General features: G+C 43.5%; 1 protein-coding gene across 2 annotated transcripts in view; it reads right to left on the bottom strand.

Moving 5' to 3' along the window:
* ITGA2 (integrin subunit alpha 2) overlaps positions 1–11,041 on the bottom strand; it is a 108,851-nt gene extending 97,810 nt beyond the window's left edge. Inside the window, exon 1 of one of the 2 annotated variants that reach the window (XM_081517743.1) lies at positions 10,574–11,041. In XM_081517743.1, the coding sequence (XP_081373869.1) occupies positions 10,574–10,631 (58 nt within the window). In that variant the 5' untranslated portion in view covers positions 10,632–11,041. The remainder of the gene's footprint in view (positions 1–10,573) is intronic. The other variant, XM_081517744.1, reaches the window with a different exon arrangement.
* Between the last annotated feature and the right edge of the window lie 4,560 nt (positions 11,042–15,601).

Genomic DNA, 15,601 nt, shown 5'->3' with positions numbered 1-15,601 from the left:
ATTTTAGCATGTTTGGATAAACCTGTAAATAAAAGGATCTGTGCATATACAAATTGGAAAGCGCTAGAAAGTTTTCAGCTTGGCATTCATTCAGAAAGTGTGCCTTTAATCCATACTACAGTAGCTGTCATACATGCTTCATTCATTCAACAAAACAAGACACGGCTCCCATCTTCTCAGATTTTGTGATCTACAGGGTGTAAATCCAAGTAAACAGATCGTTGAGATATAATGTGACAACTGATATGAAAGGTCCATGCGAGAAGGACAACTAAATTGGATTAGGAGTTGGGAAGGCTTCCTGGGGTACATGAGCCTCAGTGAAACTGAGACTTAAAGGATTTATAGAATATGAGTTAGGGACTAAATTGTATCTTAGAAAGAGAGAACACAGATAACGGTAAGAAACTATGGAACTGTACTATTAAAAAGGGCTAAGGTCACATCTTGGGGTTTCCCTGGTGGCTCAGATGGTTAAGAACCCACCTGCAATGCGGGAGACCCAGGTTCAATCCCTGGGTCGGGAAGATGCCCTGAAGAAGGGAATGGCTACCCACTCCAGTATGCTTGCCTGGAGAATTCCATGGACAGAGGAGCCTGGCAGCCTACAGTCCTTGGGGTCACAGTGGGACACGACTGAGTGACTAACACTTTCACTTTCAAGTTCTCATCTCACTTGAACCACAGCCAAAAATAAATACATAAATAAAATGATACTAATCTGTTAAAATATGATTACTTAAGGGCAAAACTTAAATACTGCAATAATAAAAGGTACTTCATAATTACTACATGCTACGGTCTGAATGTCTGTGTCCTGTCAAACTTCCTATATTGAAATTCTAACCCTCAAAGATGATGGTACTAGGAGGTGGGTGCCTTTGGGAGGTGCTCAGGCTTTGCCCTCATGAAGGGGATTAGTACCTCATAAGAGAGGCTCCAGAGAGCCCCTAGCCCCTTTCACCACACGAGGACATGCAAAAGCCACCAGCTATGATCCAGGAAAAGAGCACTCACCACAATGTGACCTTGCTGGCCCCCTAATCTTAGACTCCTCAGCCTCCAGAACTGTGAGAAATACATTTGTATTGTCTATAATACCCAGTCTGTGGTATTTTGTTATAGCAACCTGAAAGAACTAAGACACTGTGACATTTACATCAATTATCTAACCATCTTTCAATTTTACATTAAAACCTTTTTTAATTTGGGCTATTACAATTTACATAAAGGAAAATAAAGAGCACATAAAAGTACCTCAATTTTCAAAGCTATGTTCCCCCTCCCCTCCAAAACAATGTTAATAAGTACACAGAAAACTAAGTCAATTACTCTGAAATATTTATGTTATGTACTAACTTTCACAATATGGTTACAAAAAGGTTTTATAATTCAGGTTTAGTGTCCATATTTTACCAAGTGTCCAAGAGGCTGTTTAAAGGACCTGAAGGAAGCTGGTAAACAGTTTGGGATAGAGTTATCTGACTGAATTGACCAGAAGCCAGCTTGCATTCAGTCTGCATTTCCACATGGTATCCATGGAAATGAGATCAGGCCTGCACAAAGACCAACAAAGGCCATCTTTGAATGAATCAGGAGAATGACAACTGCCAATGTTCAAGGCATCCACGAACACAATAGCTTTGCACACGCTCTTCAGAACACAATGGAATAATCTCTTACACTGACAATACAGCGTCCATCACTCTTTTTTTTTTTTCATTGCTCTGTTTAAACATTAACCTCATTTTTATACAGAAAGCCTTTCAATGATCAGGAGTTATGTACAGCTTCTGTAGTACAAACTGTCTCTAGTCTCTTTAAATTAATAACAGGAGAAATCGCAGTTACTCTTTCAGACACAGAATAATACTGCAGGAATCTTCTAGGAACTGTTTGGTCAACAGAACAGACCATTCTCTCAAATGAAGAAAAACATATTTGGAAATTATGAACAGTCCCAATATTCAATGAACCTGAAAACATTACAAAAATATGCAGTTCAAGTTTATACTGGTTAGTAAATGTAATTTACACGTACAAGAGTAGGCAGTCATAGAGTGGATAAAATATTTAACTACAAGTACCTTGAACGAATAACTTTAACAAAATTAAGAGTAGGCTTTCTTTTCTAATTTATATTAATGGAAATGTTTAAAATGCCTTGAAAAAAACCACTGAGTTATACGCAGAATAAAAGGCTTTAATATTTTAAGAACAGAACCTTTTGAAGATGACACTGATTCTCTGTGCTACATGGGACTCAGATTTCTCAAAAGATTGTTTTGAGGATCTTTATTATACTAGATAGAAATAAAGCATTAAAAGCTTAACTGGAGACATAAATCTATAGCTACAAAAGAATTTCTTTTTTTTTTTTAGAAAATCTGACCAAAGCACTGAATTTAACTCTACTAATAGAATTGGAATATTTTTATATATTATGCACCCTAAAAACAGCACAAAGCTTGTTAATTATAACTGCTTTAATGTGGTAAATATGTTCTGAAGCAAACAAAAGTGTATTTGTTTGCTCCCTCTAATCCAAGCAGCCACTTTGGAGGGTGGGAGGTGCCGATTCCCATAGCTCTGCTGTCTTCTCTCTGTGGGCCTTGGTCAGCTTTACCTTTCTCTCATCAATTAACATCCTCTCCATTTCATAGCCCAGAATCTGCTTTGCCTTCCTTCACATGATCATCTGTGGTTTCTAATCTGTCCAGGGGGCTGTAGGGCATCCAGTTTCCCCCTCCGTCTCCTTTATCCCCGACAGCATCCTTTCCACGGACATCAGTTCCCCCCTTCTCCTCTCACGTCATGGGCTCCTGCCAAATACAGATGCTTCAATGTAAATTTCAAAACTACAAGGGTACCGTGCAGTACCATAAGTGATGGAAGTAAAAAAAAAAAAAGAAAAGAGAAAAAACCTCACAATAATGATATTTACACAAGTTTCTCCAATGTTTGTTTTTAAGCAGACATTCCCACTTCAGTCCTCTAGCTCCTTTCTCCTCTCTTCCTGTCAAACTTCCGGACACTGTCCCCACCCTTCATCTCTGGTTGACTCCTCAGCCCACAACAGTCTGGTTGTGCTTTTGTCCCTCAGTGAAGACTGCCCTCGCATGGCATCAGACCTGCCTGACTTAGGTGAAGGAGCTGATCCTGTGGACCAAGCTCTCGAAACACTTCTGTGGCGCCCCAGTCCCCACAGTCCTTTTTTCCCTCCTCCAGCTGTGCCTTCTCTCTCCCTTGGAGTCTCCACTTCCTCATCCGACCCTTGAAGGTGGCTCCTCAGCTTGTAGCCAGAGTCACCTGCTAGTCTGTCTCCGTCTGACTCATCAACATTACGTCTTCAATCCCTCTCCAGATGCCCACGACTCCTCGCTCTCCATCCCCATCTTACTCTCGCTCCTGTTCCTAACACTGCTGCACACGACCATCTAATAACTGCAAGTGTACACCTGGCTGTCTCAGACTCAACCTGTCAACCTGAGCTGCTCTCTTTTTCCTCTGATCTTGCCTTCCTTCAGCCTTCCCTGTTCCAGTGAATGACACCCCCACACTGACTTATTCACATCAGAAACCCAGGCGTCAGTCTTACAGTCTCCCACTCTTGTCAATCAATCACCACATCCCGTCCATTCTTCCTTAATTCCCTTCACATCTGTCCCCAGCTATCTTTCCCTACTGCTGCTATCTGGGTTTGGACCACCGCCATCTCTAACACCGAAATGTGACCATTCACTCCGCTGCCCCCTCCTGCTGCCAGGGTGATCTGCCAAGGAGCCAACCTGAGTGTATCACTGCCCTGCTCAAGGCTCTTCAGAGCCCTCCAATTGTCCTCAGAATAAACTCCAGGCTCCTTGCCAGGATGTATAAAGGCCTTTCATGATAGGGTGCCCGCTCACCTCCCAGCTCTCACATTCTGTGAATACTTTGAACAATGTGCTCCTGGCATAATGGCCTTCTCCTTTCCTATTCAAGCATCTGAGACATCTAGCTCAGGAACTAGGAGATGGAGCCTACTCCTGATCACAATAAACGATCGCTTACAGTCATTTAAAAAGAACTGGACTCCAAGGCACTTCACAGCAGAGCTGAACGGTAACGATGATTTCCTGCCCCTCGGATGGTTTCTCCAGAGCTTGATACTCAGACATGTCTCAGTGATACTTCTCCATCCTCTGAATTCAACATCTAGTTGTATATCACTCATTCAGCAATTAATTACATGAGACCATATGACACCTATTATGTTACCAAAACTTATGTTACATGTTTATGTTACAGGCAGAGACAGCACAACAATAGAAACAACATAAGTTTCAAATTACATGGAAATTTTTAAAAACACCAAGAGGTATGAAGACTTGAAATTTCAGTAACTCAGAAACTCAAAGTCAGTATCAAGGACCTGCTTTCTTTCTCTCTTTCCACTAGGCCAGGGAGTTGGCTTTATCCCCAGGCTAGCTGACATCATGGTTGCAAGCTGGCTATGGCTATTCCAAGATTCCCATCTAGACCTGACAATATGTTTATTAACTAGCATCTCTCTTAGGAATAAAAAATTCGTTTCCAAAAGTTCCTGAGCAGATCTGTACCACTCATTCAGCAATTAATATATCTGTACTCATTCAGCAATTAATTACATGAAACCACATGACATTTATTATGTTATAAAAACTTAACATTATATCTCGTTTTAGGCATAGAAAACACAACAAAAACAATATAACAAGTTTTAAATTACACAGAAAGCTTTCTCCACATCTCATTGGCTAAAATTCCATTATATGCCCATGTCCAAATCAGATAGTAGCAAGAGATCTGGGGCCACCATCACTGGTTCAGTTCAATTACCTCCTAGTTGTGCAGAGGAGAGATTAACCCAGTAATTGGGCTTCTGTCAGAAAGGAGGATGGCAGGGTATGAAACTGGTTAGGCAGCCGCCTTCCAGGGACTGAGACAATTTCTTTCCCTCATGTGCAGATGTGTTCCAAGTAGATCACAACCTCTCTGGACCATGTTTCAAGTTCCCTATGGTTCTACATTGGACCCAGCACTCTGCCTTACATAAAGCAAGTGTTACATAGAGATCAAAACTAGTTTTATGGAATTCACTGTAGCCAGAGCAGCAAAGCACCTACATCTCATCAGAAGGGGGATCATAGGGATCACTTTCATACACAAGACCTATTGTTGTCTCAGGATTTGTGGTATTAAGATTCTTCTCTTTAGAGAGTCATTATTCTGTGTGCTCCTCCTGGTAAATCATTAGTTACCATAACAAAAGCACACACACATACACACACTCCGCATCTTGGAGTTATTGATTAGAGTAACCGCTTTCCATGGTTCTTTCCCTCTTATGCTGTGTTTAGCCTTTCTATAATGTCCAAAGCTAAGCAAGGCTGATTGTGACTTTGGTGGTAGCATTTACATGATGTCAGGATGATACTTTTGGTCCCAAATATTTTCCCTATTCTTCCTGAAATTTTTTATATTTTCTTTTGAATAAGTGCCGCTTTATTGATAATGTATAAGAGCAAACATTTTTGGCATGTAAGGGCCCCACGTATCACTTAAATTCAAATAAATATGGGTATCTAGCTGAGTTGGTTTGAGTAGTAGACGTGATTTTTGAAACAGCAGATATGTTATTTCAAATTTAGGCTAAGATAGAGTGTTGAAATATCTTTTTATCATATCCTGAACATTTTGTCCAAATGGGAGTTACTATGGGGAAGTGGAGTTTATGTATGTTTTCAGAAAGAGACAGACAAACATGGTATTTTAACCAATACATTCTTAGTGATGACTATGAAGTTGGAAAGGAAAATGAATCAAAGAGAACCTGTTACTTCTAGCAATCAACATTTGGAACAACTCTGTGACTGTCCCCTTGAAAGTAGCTACTGGCTAATGTCATCTAAGAGGAAGCGAATCTGCCATAGAAGAGGGTGCTGTCTGTCTTGTGCTTGATGAAGAACAGGAAAGGGTGATCACAATAGAAACGCAAATGGTGCTGATAAAACACTAGAAATTCTTTATTTTTGACACACAGACTGAATGGTCTTTTGCTGAATGTCTAAAATTCTACCATTAGATGCTCATCTCTTTACGTTAACAGGCTTCTTCCTTTTTTATATGTCCAGGGCTGTCAGCACACTAAGACAGAAGCAGTCATCACCTACTTTAGAGGGAATTCACTTGACCTGATGCATTCTCTCAGTGTTGAAATACACCTGACTTGGTGGTCACCACAGAACAAGGCGGTACAGGCAATTTGGAATTTTAACTTGTTAGGAAAGAGAAGGTGCAGTATTTAAGCAATTACTTCCAAACCTGCCTGTATATCAGAAATGTATGAGTAATTGTTTTTAAATACTGAATGGCATGGCATGCATGCATGCATGGTCATGTACGACTCTCTGCAGCCCTTTGGACTGTAGCCTGGCAGGCTCCTCTGTTCATGGGATTTTCAGGCAAGAATACTGGAGTGGGTTACCATTTCTTCCTTCCAGGGATCTTCTCGACCCAGGAATTGGACCCATATCTCCTGTGTCTCCTGCATTGCAGCAGGATTCTTTACATGCTGAACCACCAGGGAAGTCCCTTAAAAACTGAATCCTGAGCCCCATTCCATGCTGCTGCTGCTGCTAAGTTGCTTCAGTCGTGTCTGACTCTGTGTGACCCCAAAGAGACGGCAGCCCACCAGGCTCCTCCATCCCTGGGATTCTCCAGGCAAGAATACTGGAGTGAGTTGCCATTTCCTTCTCCAATGCACGAAAGTGAAAAGTGAAAGTGAAGTCACTCAGTCGTGTCTGACTCTTCACGACCCCATGTACTGCAGCCTACCAGGCTCCTCCATCCATGGTATTTTCCAGGCAAGAGTACTGGAGTGGGGTGCCATTGCCTTCTCCGCCATTCCATGAATGTGAATCAAAACAGTGGCTCCAGAACCAGTGTTTAGGAGAGTAAAGCTTAGTGTACATTGGACAGATGTAGATGGAGAGTCATGGAGGAAGGGAGTTACCATATTGGATGGTGGCCTAAGGTGGTTGAGGGGCTGAGGCTGAGTGGAGAGAGGTCGTTGAGGATAGGCCATGGAAATAAGAGATTACTTAAAATTTCCCTTTTTATTATAAAAACTTCCTACTTTATCATTTTACTTGGGGTTGTCTCTTTTAACTTAGGACAAAGGTGAGTTGCAAAGGGATGAGAGAAAAAGGGAAAAAGCATCAAGGCAGTGAAGGCAACAAAATATAATCTGGAAAATATTCTAATACCAAATATGGTATGATCAAATGCAGTCAGAATACATAATGGTGTGCATAGGTGTGTACCGTGGCTCTTGGGATGTATGTACTGTGAGTGTGCCTATGTGCAGTGCATGTGCTTGTGTGTAAGTGTGTGCAGGGCAAGTATGGTAGAGAAGAAGCTGAAGAGGAAGGCTGCGGTCAGATGGTGAAAGACTTTTTATGACATGCCACAAAATTGAGACTTTGCACTACGTGATTTGGGCAGCCACTCAATGTTGGATGCAAGGAGGTGGCTGCATACAGATAAATGTTCAGAAAGATAACCCTGGTGACAAAGCGACAGAGTTAAACCAGCATAAAAACAGTAGGGGTCCAGAGACAAAAAAGTGAGGGCCTAAACTGGGTGGGAGCAGAAGGCACATGAGTTGGGGAAAACAGACAGAACTTGGAGATGGGCTGTGAGGTTGCCAACAAGGGAAGAGATCCCTGATTTTCATGTTTGCAGGATAATGCTGCCATTAAACACTAATAGATGATGTAGGAAAAAATTTCAGAGGAGAGGTATCCACTTTGGTTGGGGACACGAGGTCACCTAGGTGGAGATATTTACTGAACCAGAACTCAGCAGAGAAGTCTGGCTGGAGATGCTGACCTGAGTGGGGAGCAGGCCCAAAGAGAACTGGTAGAAGGAAGAGGATCCAGCATGGAACTCTGTGAACACCAACAAGGACTGGGCCAAAGAGCCAAGCCTGTGAAGGAGACTAAGGAAGAACAGCCAGGAAAATAGGAGACACACAGGGAGAACAGAAGCCAGGGATGGATGGTGTTTCAGGAGGAAAGAGTGGCCAAATTACAAACTAACAGAGGACTTGCTTACTAAGAGGGAAATTAGAATATTTACAGCCCGAGGGGAAATTAGGGATTTGAAAATATTCATTAGACAGGGGTGACTTGGGCAGAGTACCAGAGATAGCAAAAGATGAGGCCTAGAATCCAGGGGCAAGGATTATCCTTGGCCAAGCAACATATTAGAGAGTGTAAGTGACGTCATGCATTTAAAAATCACATTTCCCTTTCCTCTATGGACCTATTACTTGGTTTATAGATTATCCAGACCTCTTATGGTCTTTCTTTTCCATTCTCAACCTGCTGGTTACCACTTCAATGATTGCAAGCACTTAAATCAAGGAAGATCAATGAAAGGTGATAAATATGAAACCAAACTAAGAGCACTGCTTTTTCTTAAATACCTGTGAGAATGTTTACAGACAGCCAATCTGAATATAAGTGTTAAAATGAGATTTGAGGGTTTTAAGTTTCTACAGTGGTTGGTTTATATGCTGGAGTGTATGCTAGATGTATAAATACACACACACATATGAGCCTTTTACATTTTAATTTTTGGTATTTATATTGAACAATTATACATGGATATAACCTATAAACAACTAGAAATATGTATGTATAATAATGATGAGTGCTCAAAAATGTTATACAGATAGGGTCATGCCATAAAAAACTGTAGCTGTCACAAACTGAGAGCTTTCAATTATTCACTTTAATCTTGGATATTCATGGTATCAAAAAATGATGCTGTCTTTCTGGAACTTGGGTTCAGATCACAAATGAGAAAGCTTTATTATGACCATCCTGAATCAAGAGAAAACCTGTTTCTTGAGTATGGAAACACCTGGAGCAGGAGGAACTACACAAACTGTTTGGACAGATGTCATTTTGTATCACTTCTGCTGGCTTGCAGCGAGGTGTCGAGTTGTCCTTGTTAACCAACTCAAGGGGAAAAAAACTCTGAACCTGACTTCATGCCTTGCAGTACCACATTCCTCTAAAGTTATTTCTCACTGCTTTGTTAAGAACAAGCCTCAACACTTCGAAGATAAGAAAATGATGTTATATTTCCATAGCTTCTGTTAATAAAGGGTACTTAAAGAGAGCTGAAAAGCTTGGACTGAAGTGTCCATTAGCTCTTAGGAAGGTCGTGGTCTCCAGGGATTGAATCGCAAGGTGAAAGTAACTTTATCTGAAACCTCTAGATTAGGGTTGATGGCCCCTCAGAACACCCTTGGGGGTCCCAGAAGAGAATATCTATGAAGAAGCAGACCCAGGGTTAGACAAGAAAACTAACTGATGCCTATTCTCTGCTGTGGTGAGGACTAGTTCTGTTTCTCTGCTATTTTTCTGTATTTCTTCTATTTCTCTAACCTGGAGCAAAGGCTACAGGATCTTCTGCATTAGAGTTCTTTCAGGATCAAGACCAGCAACTGGCTACATGCCTCAAAGGAGGGCAGTTTAACAAAGATTTATCCTTTTGGTACAAACATCTGAAAATAAGAGACCACTTTTTTTGCTAGCTATTCAAATTACAAAATACGAATGTGACTCCCCCACTCAGCCCCCAAAGTAAACTAAAGTTCTTGAAATAAGCACACACGAGGCTCTGGATAAGGTTTGGACAAAGCACTCTTGATGGACTGTGGTCGCACCGGAGCTGGGCACCCCCAGCCTCATTTCCCCACTTGGTGAAAAAGGGGTCAGGAGAGGGGCGGACCCGGCTCTCATCGCCTTGCCCTAGGAGCTACAGCTGCGGGTAATTCTTTTGTTGTAGCGCCAGAGATCCAGAAAGTGGAAAGAACTTCTTCCTGACCTAAGTTTACATTCGTTGAGTAGACGACGTTACAACAATAAGAGGAAGGAAGAAGGGCAGAAGAATTCCCCTCTGCCAAGCATTTAAGAGGCGCTTGGTTTTCCTACGTCCCTCAAAGGAAGACACAGCAGTGCTGCGTTCTGGAGAAATGAGGACATTATTCACACGCTCCGGGTTGAAAAATAAGAGTATTGGGCTCCCAGGCTCCTGCAAAGCCACTAGGCATCACGCTGAGGGGCAGGCTGCCGCCCAGGACCGAGTTCCTAGGATGCACAGAACCGCGGAGTCCGGGTCTGGCCGGGCACCTGTCTGAGCCCGGCTGCAGGCACCCAGCTAATCCCCACTCCCCCATGCTTGTGTGCGCTTGCCTGTGTGCCTGAGAGCGAAGCGCGCTTCCAGTTAACTTCGAAAGGTGCTTTACAGACAGAGTGAGACACGCCTTATGGGGACACCGGGCGGGGGCGAGCCGGGGCCGGGATGGGAGTCTCTCTCCGTCCCGCTGGGATGGCTGGAAGCTTGGGTCCACGTGGAATCACAGCCGAGACGCGCGTCGCCTGCGCCTCGCTGGCGCAGAAATCCTGGCTCGTGCCCCCAACCCGGGGACCCACGCAGGTTCCTCCTGCAACCGATGCGGAGCAAAGACGTCGCTTACCTTGACTGAGCACTAACACCAGCTGCAGCGGCGTGCCGCCTGTCCGTCCTGGCCGCATCCTGACCCCGTCGCCCTGGCGCTGGAGCCGCTGTGGGTTTGCGCGATCCAAGGACACTGAGACTCTCCAGAGCCGTCCCGAGGGCTTCTCTCCCGCTCCCAGGCGCGAGCCGGGAAAAGTTGCCCTGCAGCTCCCGGGGCGCCAAGGCCCGCCCCTTTCGCCTCAGCAAACACCAGACCTGCCCCGGCCGGCCCCGCCCCACCCGCCCGCCGTCTCAGCCCAGCGAGCCGCACCTGGGCTCCTCCACACCCCCGGAAGCCTCACCTCCACCCCCACACACCATCCCAGCCCCGGGATCCAGGAAGCCGCGGGGATGGGGACCGCGCGCCTGGGGGCCTTTCCTGCCGACACGGCAGACGGCGAAAGTCAGCCGGTCACTACCCCGCCCCCCGACAGTCTGACGTAAGCCCGGGGGAGACCCCGGGTCCCCGAGAGACCCTGGCCCTCGTGCAGGCCTTCCGGCTCCTGGCAGGGGTGGGAGGCCGGGGGGCAGCCATGAGCCTCAGTCACCGTTCTCAGGGGCTGCGCGGTGCCTGCCTTCTCTGCCTTTCGCAAGTGGGTGGAGAAACGGACAAAAATAAGCGCAGAATGACCAGGTTAGAAACTAACCCGACAGGAAAGAAGATCTGCCCACAAGTTATGATTATCCCGAAGTGATATTTAAGCAAGAGCTGCTGCAAGAGCGGGGGGGGAGGGGTGCGTTGGGGTGGGTGGGTGTTGTGTGTGTTAAAATTCTCAGTCCTTCCTCTCCAAGATAATAAGCAGCTGATTTCGCTGTTAACTTGAAGGGATTTGCTTAAAGACACAAAGACGAGTGAGGGCCCCGGTATGAACTCGTGATGCTTCCTGTTTGCATTACATCGTATTTTCTTCCATTATTTCAGGTCCAGGTCTGGAAAGAGAACATTCCATAACTACATCTGAGCTTTTTACTTCCCAACCTAAGAAATAGGATAGTCCTTTTCTTTAAATCTGGGTTTTCCTCCGAAAGTTCGCCCACAAATTACCAGCACATTGTTGAAGCCAGGATCCTTCCAGTGACTACTTTTATGGAGTAATCAAATGTTTTAATAAACTAAATGTAAGGAGTTACTAGTCTAATCATTATTATTAGCACCATTCTAAACCTTTATGAAGCAGGTAACTATGAGAAGGGGCTTCCCTGGTGGCTCAGACAGTAAAGAATCTGCCTGCAGTGCAGGAGACCCAGGTTCGATCTCTGGGTGGGGAAGATCCCCTGGAGAAGGGAATGGCTACCCACTCCAGTATTCATGGCTACAGTCCATGAGGTCACAAAAAAAGACATTTGCCCCTTGGAAGGAAAGCTATGACAAACTGAGACAGCATATTAAAAAGCAGAGACATTACTTTGCGAACAAAGGTCTGTCTTGGTCAAAGCTATGGTTTTTCTGGTAGTCATGTAGGGATGTGAGAACTGGACCATAAAGAAGGCTGAGCACCAAAGATTTGATGCTTTGAGATTGTGGTGCTAGAGAAGACTCTTGAGAGTCCCAAGGAGATCAAACCAGTCAATCCTAAAGAAAATCAACCCTGTATATTCATTGGAAGGATGGATGCTGAAGCTGAAACTCCAGGCCTTTGGCCACTTGATGGGAAGAGCCGACTCATTAGAAAAGCCCCTGATGCTGGGGAAGACTGAGGGCAGGAGAAGAGGGTGGCAGAGGATGAAATGATTGGAGAGCATCACGGACTCAATGGGCATGAGTTTGAGCAAACTCTAGGAGATAATGAAAGATGGGGAAGCCTAGCATGCAGCAGCACATGGGGGCACAAAGAGTCAACTGAACAACTGTGAAAAGGATGGGGTGCTTGGGACACTGCCACTAGGAAGCAAAAGTGGTTCAAGATGGGAAGGATTTAATTGGTGAAAATCAAATGCTCCCCTTTACCATAGCTAGGGCTGGAGTCTTGAATTGTTAAAGTATTAAATTGGTGTTTATCAGGTGCTACTGCTTATAATCATGACTATAAACTCAGTACATTTGAATCCAAAATATATAGCCCCTAGTTCTTTTCCTGTTTTCTTATCTGTCACTTACTAACTCTACTTACTAATCCTTACAAACACTTGAAGGCATTTTTTTTCTGCCCTGTGGATGCTACTCACCTGCTTACTAAGGCTCCAGTGGCACCTGAGAATACGTAGGTGCTAACTAATCCTGACACCCAATCATGACGCTCCTCACAGACTTCTTGCAGGAAGTCAGCCAGGTTTCAGGGAGATGAATATCTGTCTGTTTCCTACTGACTCATTGAAATGTGAGTAAGTGTTTGGAACCAACCCTTGTTTGGGAGGCAGTGAGTTTTCTTCATGTGAGACAGGAGTCTGTGCTTTGTCTCAGAGTGGCTGGGGAGGAAAATGCACCGTTTTTTGCTTTTGTGCTCAGAACTAGACAAATTAACATGCTGGCATGAGGTACAGGATAAATCAGGAGCTATATTTTTCCAGAGCAGGCAACCATTTCACATGTCAAGAAACAAAGAACCAATTTCTGCCCCACATTAAGTTTTTTAAGAGTGTAAAGTTTTCCTGACACAAAACAGTTTGAGAACTCCCACCTTAATCATCCTAGAAACTACCCTGTCTAGGTATAATTTTGCTGGTCACCACATTCTGAGTAGGAAATAAGACTAAGGCAGGTTTTCTAAAACTCTTTGGTCTCAGGATGCCTTGGATAAATGAATACAAAAATGTGATTAGGTACATGATGGAACGTTATTCAGCCATAAAAAGAAGGAAATTCTGCCATTTGCAGTGACATGGATGATGAACTTAGAAGACTTTTATGCTAAGTGAAATAAGCCAGACAAAGGCAAATACTGTATGATCTCACTTACATGTGAGACCTAAAAATGTTAACTTATTGTACAGAGAGTAGAATGGTAGTTACCAGGAGCTAGGGTGTGGGGAATAGGGGGCGATGTTGATCAAATGGTACAAACTTTCAGTTATAACATTAATAAGTTCTGGAGACCTAATGTACATCATGGTGCCTATAGCTAATAATATTGTCTTGTATACTTGAAATTTGCTAAGAGAATAGAGCTTAAATGTTCTTACCACACACACAGAAAAAATAAATATATAAGATGCTGCTAAGTCACTTCAGTTGTGTCCGACTCTGTGCGACCCCATAGACGGCAGCCTACCAGGCTCCTCCATCCATGGGATTTTCCAGGCAAGAGTACTGGAGTGGGTTGCCATTTCCTTCTCCAATGCACGAAAGTGAAAAGTGAAAGTGAAGTCGCTCAGTCATGTCCGACTATTAGCTACCCCATGGACTGCAGCCTACCAGGCTCCACCATCCATGGGATTTTCCAAGCAAGAGTACTGGAGTGGTGTGCCATTGCCTTCTCCGTATATAAGATGATGAATATGTTCATTAGCTTGGTTGCAGTTATCTCACAATGTATATGCACATCAAAACTTAACTTGTCTATTTTAAATATATAAATATTTTAATTAATTACTCCTCAATAGGGCTAGAAAAAAATATTGAGGATCCCAAAGAACTCCTGTTTATGTAAATTGTTTCTATCAGTGTTTATCATGAAAAATATTGAGACAGATAAATTTTCAATATTCATGTGTTAATTCATCTTAAAATAACAGTATAACTTTATATGTTAACATAAATAATACATTTTTATGAAAAATAACTTTCCCAAAATAAAAGAATTAATGAGATGAATGATACTATTTTACATTTATGCCAGTCTTTTTAATATCTGACTTAAAAATAAACACTTGAATTCTCTTATCTGCTTCTGCATTCAGTCTATTGTAGATAGGTAGTTTTTGTGAAGTTATATGAATTAACCCATCATCACACAGATACATGGATGGAAAAATAAAACATAATTGTGGATATTCTTCTGATACTACACCAAAATTCAACAAGTGTTTTGAAAAGACTAATTATGAAACCATGGGTTAAATCCCATTTCACCTGCCTTCCTTCATCAAAGTCATTTTAAAAGGTGCATGTCCTCCAAGCTGCATGTAGCCTAAATCATGTTTGCTGAGTGAGTTGTTTTCTAGAAACTTTGAGTCAGCTGTGTCTAGTTTGAGCTGAGTTGGCTGAGACTGGATAGGACCACCAATCCTTAAACCAAGTGTCTTGGGTGACCTTTGAAGGTGCAGAGGTCTGTGGCTTCGTTACATCTGAACAGAACTGTGATTACGGCACCTTTTTCCAATCACCTTTCCCTATGCTCCCCACACCTCAGACTGCCCTGCTTCTTCATTCATATCCTATAAATACCTCCAGCCTTTTGCCCTCAGGGAGAAGGACTTGAGATTTGTTCTCTCATCTCCTTGCTTGGCTCCCTTGCAAATAAACCCTTGCTGTGGTGCAAACCTTGGCGTCTATCTTTGGACTTGCCAGGGGTTGGGAAAGGTGAACCTGCTTTGGTAACAGTTACAATGTGAAACCTGGAACCATTATCATTGAACTTTCCTACCCTAGTGCTTGTTTGTAACATAGATGAAACTTGAAATTGGTCCTTCACAGAGTATAATGTGGTGGGGGAGACAGGCAAGTAAACCACCAGCCACAGGATAACATCCAATGAAGTGAAGGCACTCAGTCATATCCGACTCTTTATGAACCCATGGACTGTAGCTTGCTAGGCTCCTCCGTCCATGGGATTTTCCAGGCAACCCACTGGAGTGGGTTGCCATTTCCTTCTGCAGAGGATCTTCCTGACCCAGGGACCCAACCTGGGTCTCCCACACTGCAGGCAGACTCTTTACTGTCTGAGCCACCAGGAAAACCTCTAACATCCAATAGGTACAGGCAGAGAATAGCTTAGGGTCACAGAGGGGCTCATCTGAATGAGACCTGGAGGGTCCTGGAAGACTTTCTAAGGAATACTCAGAGTCAACTGCCTCTAGTTTGGGCTGAGCTGGTTGGCTGAATAGGACCACCAGCCCTTCACCTGGGCAT

This window comes from Giraffa tippelskirchi, chromosome 8, assembly GCF_054371585.1.
Source record: "Giraffa tippelskirchi isolate mGirTip1 chromosome 8, T2T-mGirTip1v1.2.pri, whole genome shotgun sequence".
Classification (NCBI taxonomy): domain Eukaryota; kingdom Metazoa; phylum Chordata; class Mammalia; order Artiodactyla; family Giraffidae; genus Giraffa; species Giraffa tippelskirchi.
This window is presented reverse-complemented; position numbering and strand designations above follow the sequence as displayed.